The sequence below is a fragment of the Sapajus apella genome, unplaced genomic scaffold, assembly GCF_009761245.1.
Source record: "Sapajus apella isolate SASKATOON/1434 unplaced genomic scaffold, GSC_monkey_1.0 scaffold6, whole genome shotgun sequence".
Lineage (NCBI taxonomy): Eukaryota > Metazoa > Chordata > Mammalia > Primates > Cebidae > Sapajus > Sapajus apella.
In genome coordinates, this window is record NW_022436946.1 from 11,954,502 (window position 1) to 11,966,257 (window position 11,756).

The window sequence follows — 11,756 nt, forward strand, 5'->3', positions numbered from 1 at the left end:
CCATGAAAGCTAACACTTAGGGAGCTGACCTCTATCGGGAAAATCAAATTAAACAAGCCTTTCCTTCCTGGTTCCACTCGCCAAGGATTCGACATCGGGGTTGTTGGTTTAACTTCCCTCTTCCCCAGAGGCGCTTCGCCTTCAGGCCCCAGCATTCGCACCGGCTCCGGGTCCTGCCTAACTCGGCGATGGGGAAGCTTCGTCCCCAGCGCGGGGACCGGGAGAAGGGGGCCGCCTGCGGGGCGGGGAGGACAGTGGTTCCCAGCAAAGGTTTTGGAGAGAGAAAGAGACCGCAGGGGAGGTGGCTGATGTCCACGCCCGAGCCAAGACTCTCAAATCCCACATCAATTCCCCGAGGCGACTCTCGCCATCGCGCGAACGGCACCCATGACCCAAGCTCCGCGAAAGCCCCACGCGCGGAGGCGCCGGTTCAGCCCCGGCCGCTCGGCCCTCCCGCCACGGCGAGCAGGTGCCGGGCGCTTACCCAGGGCCCAGGTGCAGCTCTCCTTGATGGCTTTGTACTTGCTACCGGACGCCTCCTTCTGCAGCTTCCTCAGGATCTCTTCCATCTTGACCTTCCAGGCGCCGGGCCGCCGCCCACAAGGAGAGAAGCGCAGGCAAAGCGAGCAGGCACCCGGACGCCGCCGCTGTCTGGCCCTGGGCGCCTAGGCGGCCGCCGCGCGCGCCCCCATGCCGCCCCGGCGCGGCTGCTGATGAATCACGCCCGCTCCATGCCGCGGGCCACGTCAGCCCCGGGCCCCGCCCGCCGCTCCGCCCCGCCCGCCCGCCTGGGTCAGGTGCGCTCTTCTCCGCGGCCGCGGCGGCTGCGGGCTGGGGCTGGGGAGCGAGGCTGGAAGCCACTGACCCGACCTCCGAGGCAGGCCCCGCGGGCGCCAGGCTTCGCGGAAAGGTGGGGGCGGATGTCCGGAGCGGACTCGCAGGCTGCCGGGAGGGAGGGAGCGCCTGGCCGGCGGCGGGCGGGGAGGGAGGGGCCTCGCCGCGGTCCTCGCACCCCCTGCGTCCAAGGTGGCCGCGGGCGGCGTCGGAGCGGTGCAGTCCGGACCCCGGGACCCCCAGCGCGGTGCAGGCGCGGCGCGCGCTGCATCCCGTCGTCTGCAAACCAGAAAATTGGTGCGTTCAGTCACAAACAGCACTTTGGGCCACTCCCCGTGCCAGGCTCGAGCGATGCAGCGTTGAATCCACTGTGCCCTTGCCTGCAGGGAGCCTCCAGTCAGGCTGTCGACACCGGCTGGGCGGTGGGCTGCGGTGGGGCTGGAGTAGAGCTGGATACCCCCAAGGAAACCGGGCCCAAGGAGGCTGAATTACCTCCCAGACCAACAGGAGTTGGACGCCAAACACGTCCTGAATCCAAAGCCCCTGCTAAAAACCTCTCTCCTCCCCTTCCCGTCCTCTCTTGGCACTGAATTGCTGCCCTATGAAACATGGGGCGGACCGGAGCCACCGCAGCAGGGGTCTTCTCGCTGGGGTGCAAAGGGGGAGCCCCCAGGAGGCGCACGCGGGCAGTGGGGAAAACAGTGCGACAGAGCACCCCGTGTTTCCTGTTTCTTTAGAAGTGTTCCTGCGGTGGAAATGAGGATGATGGACTCCAGAGGGGCAGCGGGGAGAACAAAGGTTCTGCAGGAATCCAGAAACCAATGAGGCCAAGGGTGGCTGGGAGGGAATAAAGGAAAGTATGTCAAGAGATATTTAAGGGTAGAAGCAATAGGATTTCATGACAGAATAGGGAAGAGACGATGTATATGGGCTGGCTTCCAGGTTTCTTGTTTAGGAAATTGGGAGGATGGTGGCCCCATTCTCCAAGTTAAAGAACAGGAGAAAAAACGGATTTGGATTAGGGGGGATACATGAGTTCAGTCTTGAACATGTTCGGGTTGAAATGATACTGAGATACGTGTAGGTGTTTTTTTCATGGACAGGAACTCAGGATAGGGCTCTGGGAGGGATGCCAGTATTTGAAGGCTGGTAAATATAGGGAGTTGTTGATGCCTCGGGTTTGGCAAAGGTTGCACAAGAGAGGGAGTGAGGGCTCCTTAATTCTCAAACGATGGGTACAGGAGCAAGGGCCCAGGAAGGAGGAGAAAGCAGTTGGAAATCTGAGGTGTGGGGGGCAGCCAGCGGAGGGAGTGCTATCGGAGGGGTGTCCAGCAGATGGGATGTTAGATTACTCCTTCGGGGCTCTTGGTATTGAGGAGGCAAAACCTACAAGTACCAGCCCCAAGGATCCTCTTACCGCTACCCTCACACCCAATGAAGCTAAAATAAAAAGAGAGAAAAAAAAAAAAAAAAAGTCAAAACACTGCAGCAGATAATGTACTTGGGTTAAAGAACATTGTCAACTATTTGGAAAAATATATAGATCACAACTTTTTTTTCTTTTTTCTTTTTTTTGAGTTGGAATCTTGCCCTGTCGCCAGACTCTAGTGCAGTGGCACGATCTCAGCTCACTGCAACCTCCACCTCCCAGGTTCAAGCCATTCTCCTACTTCAGCCTCCCGAGTGGTTGGGACTACAGGTGCGCACCACCACGCCTAGCTAATTTTTGTATTTATAGTAGAGACAGGGTTTCACCATGTTGGCCAAGATGGTCTTGATCTCCTGACCTCGTGACCGGCCCGCATCAGCCTCCCAAAGTGCTGGGATTATAGGTGTGCCTCAGCCTCCCAAATTGCTGGGATTACAGGCATGAGCCACCGCGCCAGGCTTAGAAATCACAACTTTACATCATGTAGCAAAATAAATTACAAACGTATTAAAGAATCAAAGTTAAGAATTAAATGATAAAAAGCTTAGAAGAAAGTGTAAGTGAATATATTTGTCTTAATGCATTAAGATTATTTCTAACAAACCAAGGCAGAAACTGAAAAAAAGGTCAATAGATTTGACTATTTGAATATTTAAGACTTTTATGTCAAAAGTTCCATACAAAATTAAAAAGCAAATGACATTCTGAGGCGTGAATTGAAGAAAGGAGGATAACTCTAACTCTTAATTTTATGTGGATTTGTATTTTTGAGTCTATTTTAACGTGTTTATTATTTTTATAATTAAAAGCAATTTCATGTAAGCTGCAAACTAGGAAAATGTTTATAATGTCAGATGTGAAGTTGAATAGCTTTGAACAAAAAAAAAGCTTTTCCAAAGAATTAAAAAACAAATGCACCCTCTGTATTTAATATAAATAAATAAATAAATAAAGTCAGTTTACAGAGGAAGAAATACATATGACCCCATAAACTTATGAAAAAATGTTCAAGTACCTAATAAAGAGCACAGACTTTTAAATAAGATGCTATTTTTTATTAATCATATTGACTAAGAGATGTTTTAAATGTTATTGAAGAAGCTGAGGAACAAGGTCCTCTCATGTCTTGGGTGCTGGTCAGAGTGTAACTTGGTACTACATTCCTGGAGGGAGCCTGGATGTGTATGTAGTATAGGTATAGCTCTGACCTAACAATTCCAGTTCTGGGAATTCATCCAAAGGAAGTGATTATGGAAATGGATAAGGATATTTCTACAAGGATTTCAGTGTGTCTTTCAATTCTAAAAAAAAGAGAAAACTATCTAAATATGCAACAACAAGGATATGGATAGATAAGCCATGATATATTCATAAAGCATGATATTATAGAACCTTTAAGATTAGTGTGGGAGACTAGGCATGGTGGCTTATGCCTGTAATCCCGGCACTTTGGGAGGCTGAGGTAGGCCGATTGCTTGAGCGGAGGAGTTTGAGAGCAGCCTGGGCCACATAACAAGACCTCATCTCTACTAAAAGAAAATTTTTTATATGTAAAAAGAATAATGTTAGAATGGGAAAAAATTTTTGCAATCTATCCATCTGACAAAGGGCTAATATCCAGAATCTACAAAAAACTAAAACAGGTTTACAAGAAAAAAACAAACAAACCCATTCAAAAGTGGGCAAAGGATATAAATAGACACCTTACAAAAGAAGACATATATGAGGCCAACAAACATATGAAAAATTGCTCATCATCACTGGTTATTAGAGAAATGCAAATCAAAACCACATTGAGATACCACCTCATGGCAGTTAGAATGGCGATCATTAAAAAATCTGGAGAAAACAGATGCTGGAGAGGATGTGGAAAAATAGGAACACTTTTACACTGTTGGTGGGAGTGCAAATTAGTGCAACCATTGTGGAAGACAGTGTGGCGATTCCTCAAGGACCTAGAAATAGAAATTCCATTTGACCCAGCAATCCCATTACTGGGTATATACCCAAAGAATTATAAATTTTTCTATTATAAAGACACATGCACACATATGTTCATTGTGGCACTGTTTACAATAGCAAAGATCTGGAACCAACCCAAATGTCCATCAACGATAGACTGGATGAAGAAAATGTGGCACATGTACACCATGGAATACTACACAACCATAAAAAATGATGAGTTCGTGTCCTTCATAGGGACATGGATGAATCTGGAAACCATCATTCTCGGCAAACTGACACAAGAACAGAAAACCAAACACCGCATGTTATCACTCATAGGTGGGTGTTGAACAATTAGAACATGTGGACACAGGGAGGGGAGCATCACATACTGCGGTCAGTTGGTGGGGCTAAGGGAGGGACAGTGGGGGGTGGGGAGGGTGGGGAGGGATAACGAGGAGAAATACCAGATATAGGTGATGGGGGTATGAAGGTAGCAAACCACCTTGCCATGTATGTACCTATGCAACAACCCTGCATGATCTGCACATGTACTCCATGTACTAAAGTATAATTTAAAAAAAAAACCAGGTAACTGAAAAAAAATATATGTAGAAGAGAAATATTGAATAATATGAAAAGTGGTGTTGGGGTCAGTGGCTCACACCTGTAATCCCAGCACTTTGTGAGGCTGAGGTGGGTGGATCACTTGAGGTCAGGAGTTCGAGACCAGCCTGGCCAACATGGTGAGACCCCACCCCCGCCCCCGGTCTCTTTTAAATATACACAAATTAGCCAGGTGTAGTGGCATATGCCTATAATTCCAGCTACACAGGAGGCTGAAGCACAAGAATCACTCAAGGCAGAGGTTGCAGTGAGCCGAGATAGCACCACTGCACTCCAGCCTGGGCGACAAAGTAAAGTGGCTTATACTATATACTTAAATAAACAAATTGTAAAATGCTATGTACTTCTGTATACTACATAATTCCAATTTTATTATTTAAATATTTTATTTAGATGTATATGTAAGTATACATCTAATATACATATACATTAGATGTATATGTAAGTTCAAAAATATATACATATATGTACATACATATCTATGGAAAGTACACACAAAGTGTTAAGTGATAATCTTTGATGGGCTTATAGGTGAGTTTATTTTTCATTAAATATTTTTATATTCTGATCATAAATACTTTTATGATCAGAAATTTTTGTTTTGTAAGTGGCACAAAAATGAAATAAAAGTAGTATCCAGGCAACAAGCTCAACATCCAGGGAAAGGACAAAGGTAAACATAGAAAATGATATAATAGAAGTGAGAGAGTTAGGATCCAGTGGAAGCCAAACCCGGGAGAAAGGATGACTGCAGCCTGGTTGCAGTGGATTAACAGCCGGTGGAATCATGCAGATAAACAACTCAGCTGATGGCTATGAAAGAAAGTAAACACTTTTCTACTTTCTTCCCATAACTCACAGTAGAAAATACACTTTGCATTGTCAACTCCTATGCACATACATGTATAGATATGTTAAAAAATGGAAACAACAGTTTTAGGTATAAAACAGTACTTGCTGTTAAGTATCATAGTTACTATTAGGTATGATTTCATTCACTGCAGCAGGCATGCTTGCCTGTTCCTAAATTCATTCTAGGTTGTGGGCATGAGGACAATGCTACGTGCACAACCACAGTGGTTTGTGCTGTGATGACTGTTTCTTCCCAATGTTTTTCGTTTTGTTGCTTAAAAATTCTGGCTCACTAAGTTGCTGTGAATGCTCTTAATAACAGTGAACTCTGTCTAGCAATGCAGTCTTTCTTAATCTAAAATGGTGATAAACTTATAATCATTCTTCAATATATTAAAATAAAGTATTAGTGATTAGCTTTCTTCTTTGAGTATCAACTTTAATATGGATTCAGGATTTTGGAAAACAGATCTTCTATCAATTTTTCCCTCAATATTTCAAATTTCTCTTTGGGAAATTATTAAAGTTTACAATAGAGACGTAATATAATTAATATCATTTTATTTTATTCAAAATGTCTTCATTAATTTTCTCTTTATGTGCTGCAAAATTGTGGACACATAGTAACCACAGTGATTACCTAAAATATATTTGTGAGTGTTGGACATATTAAACAAAATGTATTGCTACTTTTTCCATGTAGATCCAAATTCATTCAGTTTAAAATGTCAAAAAAAGTGAGTCCTCTTTGCAAATTCTTTTGGTGAAATATCATCTTCAAAATACCAAGTGAGATTGCTTTCCAAATAGAAAAATACAAATTCCATTCCTGAGCTCATATAACTTAATTAGTACTTTCCTTGTAACAATCAATAACTTTAGTACAATATGACATATACATGTTATTTGATGGAAAGGCTAAGTTGTTTTAACAAAGACCCAACAATACAGTGGTTTAAAAGCATAGCCATTGAGTTCTCAAACCCTGAGTCAGTGGTTTAGGTTGGTACAGCAGGTCCCAGGAGATCATTAAGTGACCATGTACCTTAAATGTTACTGTTTCCCCATCCCGTAGGGTGGTGTTCTCATTCTTGTGTCCCAAAGATGTATCCCAGACATGTTGTGTTCCAGCCCATAGGAAGAGGAAAGGAGAGCAGAGGAGTCCATGCCTTAGAGGTGGAAGTCACACAAATCCCATATATTGCATGGGTGAAGACAAAGTTGCAGAGACATACCTGAGTAATCACAGCTCCGTTCTTATGGCAAAGGGAGGGGAATCATTAGTCTCAGCCACAGATCCAATTTCTGAAACATATCAAAAAGCGAAGGTTCCTTTAATAAAATTAAACAACTGCTACTAACAATACTACTTTTGTTTTCAAGTCCAAGAGATTCAGTACAATTGTCAGGATGTGAAATCTTTGTAATGTATAAAACACAGATTTTAAATAATGTACAGAGTAGTTTCTAACAATATTTTAACTTATTCTACTATGTTTCCTGGTCATATTTACTTATGAATCACTCACAATTCCATTACAATTTTCCAGTTGAATTTATGTTCTTCAAGTAGTTTTGTGTTTGGTTAAAGGAAAACAACACAATAAATCCTTTATAAAAATCATATTTTCATACATATATTTGGCATAAACTGAAAGTCTAAGTAATATGAATTATTAGTGCTCTCATTAAGTGGAATTATACAACCTGTGTCTGCCTGTATGTGGCCAATAAGTATAAATTCTATTCTGTATATTCTTTAGAACTATAATATGTTATGACTTAGAAGTATAATTTTAAATTTCCCAGCTGATTTATCAAGGATCATATTCACTATAACCATGTATGCTGAGAATAATTTTTTAAGAAGCTGTTTGTTTCCTTTTGCTGCACATAGGTGACTAATTGTGATGGTAATGCTTTTTCATTAAAACCAGTGGGAAATAATGTTAATAAATTTATCTCTTTTTTTCCTTTGAAAATATTTGAAGGCCTTATGAACAAATTTGGCTTGCTGTATTTCAAAGGATTTTTTGGGAAGATCTTAACCTTTTATTTGCAAGAATGTCATTACAAATAATACATTTTCAGTGAGTTTCGAGCAATTGATAAGCTATACTTTACCATTATTAAAATGACTCACACTTCTTGGGCTTATAGTTCAAATAATAGAATTTATTAATTAAAAGAGATGTTTTTCTTAATGTTCTAACTATAAACATGTCCAAATCTGACAGTTCAGCCAGAACATGCCTCTGTGTTTTTCACAATTGTTTTTATTTCTTCTAATATAATCAACTGTGTTAAGGATAATTGATATAACTTTGATTAAAATGTACAATTACCACAAAGTTGAAAAATGCCTAACAATTATGCCTAATTCAAAAAGCACATTGAAAGCTTCTAGCTCATAGCCAAACCTTGGTGGAAAGTCTTGCTGCCTTTGCCAACACTAGATAAAGTTCTTCTAAAACTCACTTTATAATTAGCTATAAATTACATTGACGTAAAATAAAACTATAAAACATGAACTCTCCTGATGCAATTATGATCAATTCCAGAAAATCAACTGAGACACCAGTGAGCAGAAGAGTGACTGGCTGGCAGTTCCCAGTCAATGCATATATTCATTACCTCCCATCCTCCAGCTGTCACTCAACTCAGTTGTCTGCAGGATTTGTGGCAATGTGGACAGCTCCTGCTAGGAATATATGTGTTGCATTCTGATATGGCAGGTTCCATATTAATTCGTTTCTTAAAACAATACATTTTGTGAAACAGACTCATTAATTTCACAACCCACTCATGGGGGGAAGCCTGAAATTTGAAGAACACCAGACCAGAGGAAAATTTGTGATTAAACAGCCTAGTGGTGGGGAGTATATTTATACAGTGAAAGAAAAAAAGACATAAAAGCATGGTTGAAAAAAGACAGGAGGATGCCAGCCTAAGGGGGGAAACAAGTACCCTAGGAAGATGGGAAAGATGGTACCTACAGTACGGACAGAGTCATTGCCCAGTTAGGGGATGAAGGCCAATTTACAGATATGGGCAGGGGGTGAAGATAGAAAGCTGGGCTTTCATGTTGTTTAGTTGTTGATGTAGAGACAGGAATTTGTGGGAGCTACACCTGGTGACTTCCGTTTTTCTCATGAAACAAGAGGACATATGTTGAAAGTAAGCGGAGAAATGAGTAGAGGACCCAAAGTTCGGAAATAGGAAAGAGGGGACTAAGGATGTTTAGAAAGCTTCTGTGAAGTATGGAGGACCCAAGTAGTTCCCTATTTATGAATGCTTCAAAGGCAGTCCCAATCCTGCAAAATTTTCATATCTGACAGTATCTGCTGAATTTGCCATTGCTTCAGGTCTTGACCACCTAGGTTCATGATACTAAATCTATACTTACAGCTCTAATCTCTGTTATGCTTGTTTTATCTGATGTTCAAATCAATCTTTTCACTTACTCCAATGCTTGACTCACAGAATACAGTAGTAAAGAAATTTATTTGCAATATAAAAAATTATACCCAAATATGCAGCAGTATAATCAGAAAGTAAAATAAGCATATTTTTGGGTTAAATTCAATTCTGAATTAAATTTAGGTGAGTAATAAAGTATTTAATTTGAATATGGTTTATAAAATTATAATTTTCAGCATTTAAAAAATTATATTTAATACTTTTAAGAAATATAAAATATTGTGTGTCTTTTTTCAAGGAAAAATTTTAAATATTCACAGAACAGGTAATATTAAAAAATTATTCACATTAAAAGATAATCTCTTATAAAATAATTTTATATTTTTGCAATAATTAATATGCCCTTAAATATGAGACAATTGGACTTTTGCTTCTGGCTATGATACAGCAGCTTATATCGGAACCACTTACTGTTGAAAGCAGTTATAAATCTGGATTAAAACAATTAAGAGGTGCTGTTTGAAGGCATCTAAACAACCAAGGCAGCCAGGACTTGAAGGAACAAGATATTAGAGGGAGGGAGAATGTACAGAAGTGAGCCTGATGTTATTCGCTACTTTCTTCCTTTGGAGCATTTGCTAGTTTACCTCATAGTGCATAGAAGTCAAGCTGAAAATGGTGACCTAGAGATATCTGGGAAGACAAAAATTGGAGTAAGACAATTAGAATTGAGGAAACAAGGTAATGGGGAAAAGGAAAACACAACAGTGTCACGGCTATATAAAATTATACATACCATTATAAACAATAACCAACCTCAAAATACCTGCCACCGGCTTGTTAATAAAATGTATATGTTTTTGGAGAAACTCCATGTCTATTAAAAATACAAAAATTGGTCAGGCATGGTGGCGCATGCCTGTGATCTCAGTTACTTGGGAGGCTGAGGCAGGAGAATCACTTGAACCCAGGAGGAGGAGGTTGAGGTGAGTCAAGATCCTCATGCCATTGCACTCCAGCCTGGGCAACAAGAGCGAGATTCTGTCTCAACAATAATAATGATAATAATAATTAAATGTTTTGATAACCATATCTGTGTATGTAGACATATATGAATTTGTACATATTGATAACTTTTATATAAATGAGGTAAATGCTCTTATACATTCTGCTTCCTTTTACTCTTTAGTTTGTCACAAACAATTTTTCCTTTTTAACGGCTGCTTATTCTGTTGTATGACTCTAGCAAACTATTTAATCCATCTATATTGTTGGATTCCAATTTTTACTATTATAAACAAGACTTCAGTGAACATTGCTGTGGTTATTGTATTACTTACCTATTAGAATATATTCCTAGAATAAACTCCTAGAAGCAGGGAGTGCTGAGTCAAAAAGGATACACACTATGAGACCAGTATTACCAAAACCAGACAAGGACACAACAAAAAAGAAAACTACAGGTCAGTATCCTTGATAAACACAAATGCAAAACCCCTCAATGTAATACTAGCAAACCAAATCTAACAAAACATCAAAAAAAGTATATATCATGATCAAGTGGGATTTATCCCAGGGATACAAGGATGGCTCAACATATGCAAATCATTGTGTGATACATCACATTAACAGAAAGAACAAAACCCATATGATTACTTCAATAGCTGCACAAAAATATTTGATAAAATTTAACATTCCTGGCTTTGCAGACACCGCCGCCGCCTGGAGCCTTGTAGAATCAGCCATGGTCAACCCCACCGTGTTCTTCCACATTGCCATTGATGGCGAGCCCTTGGGCTGCGTCTCCTTTGAGCTGTTTGCAGACAAGGTTCCAAAGACAGCAGAAAACTTTCATGCTATGAGCACTGGAGAGAAAGGATTTGGTTATAAGAGTTCCTGCTTTCACAGAATTATTCCAGGGTTTATGTGTCAGGGTGGTGACTTCCCATGCCATAATGGCACTGGTGGCAAGTCCATCTACGGGGAGAAATTTGATGATGAGAACTTCATCCTAAAGCATACAGGTCCTGGCATCTTGTCCATGGCAAATGCTGGACCCAACACAAACGGTTCCCGGTTTTTCATCTGCACTGTCAAGGCTGAGTGGTTGGATGGCAAGTATGTGGTCTTTGGCAAGGTGAAAAAAGGCATGAATATTGTTGAGGCCATGGAGCGCTTTGGGTCCAGGAATGGCAAGACCAGCAAGAAGATCACCATTGCTGACAATGGACAACTTTAATAAGTTTGACCTGTGTTTTATCTTAACCACCAGACATTCCTTCTGTAGCTCAGGAGAGCACCCTTCAACCCCATTTGCTCACAGTATCCTAAAATCTGTGCTCTCGCTGCAGTTCCCTTTGGGTTCCATGTTTTCCTTGTTCCCTTCCATGCCTAGCTGGATTGCAGAGTTGAGTTAAGTTTATGATTATGAAATAAAGACTAAAAAACAAACAAAAATTCAACATTCCTTCATGATAAAAACTCTCAACAAATTAGGTATAGAAGAAACATACCTCAATACAATAAGGGCCATAAATAACAAACCCACAGCTAACATGACATTGAATGGGGAAAAACTTGAAAGCTTTTCCTCTAAGAACTGGAACTAGACAAGGATGCTCACTTTCGCCACTTTTATTCAACACAGTAC

The 11,756-nt window shown here is 41.0% G+C and overlaps 2 protein-coding genes across 2 annotated transcripts in view; one reads left to right on the top strand and one right to left on the bottom strand.

Annotated features, from left to right (window-relative positions):
* The window catches only part of ARFGEF3 (ARFGEF family member 3), a 175,781-nt gene extending 175,083 nt beyond the window's left edge, over window positions 1-698 (bottom strand). The window contains exon 1 of the mRNA XM_032274646.1: window positions 485-698. Within this exon, the coding sequence (XP_032130537.1) occupies window positions 485-569 (85 nt within the window). The 5' untranslated portion in view covers window positions 570-698. The remainder of the gene's footprint in view (window positions 1-484) is intronic.
* A 10,137-nt stretch (window positions 699-10,835) lies between these two features.
* LOC116549009 (peptidyl-prolyl cis-trans isomerase A-like) lies at window positions 10,836-11,529 on the top strand. The gene has a single exon (XM_032274446.1). The coding sequence runs from the start codon at window positions 10,851-10,853 to the stop codon at window positions 11,343-11,345; it is 495 nt and encodes a 164-aa protein (XP_032130337.1). The 5' UTR covers window positions 10,836-10,850; the 3' UTR covers window positions 11,346-11,529.
* Window positions 11,530-11,756: the final 227 nt, after the last annotated feature.

Coding starts and splice junctions, on each gene's coding strand:
- LOC116549009 (XM_032274446.1), top strand. CDS start 10,851: ATGGTCAACCCCACCGTGTTCTTCCACATTGCCATTGATGGCGAGCCC.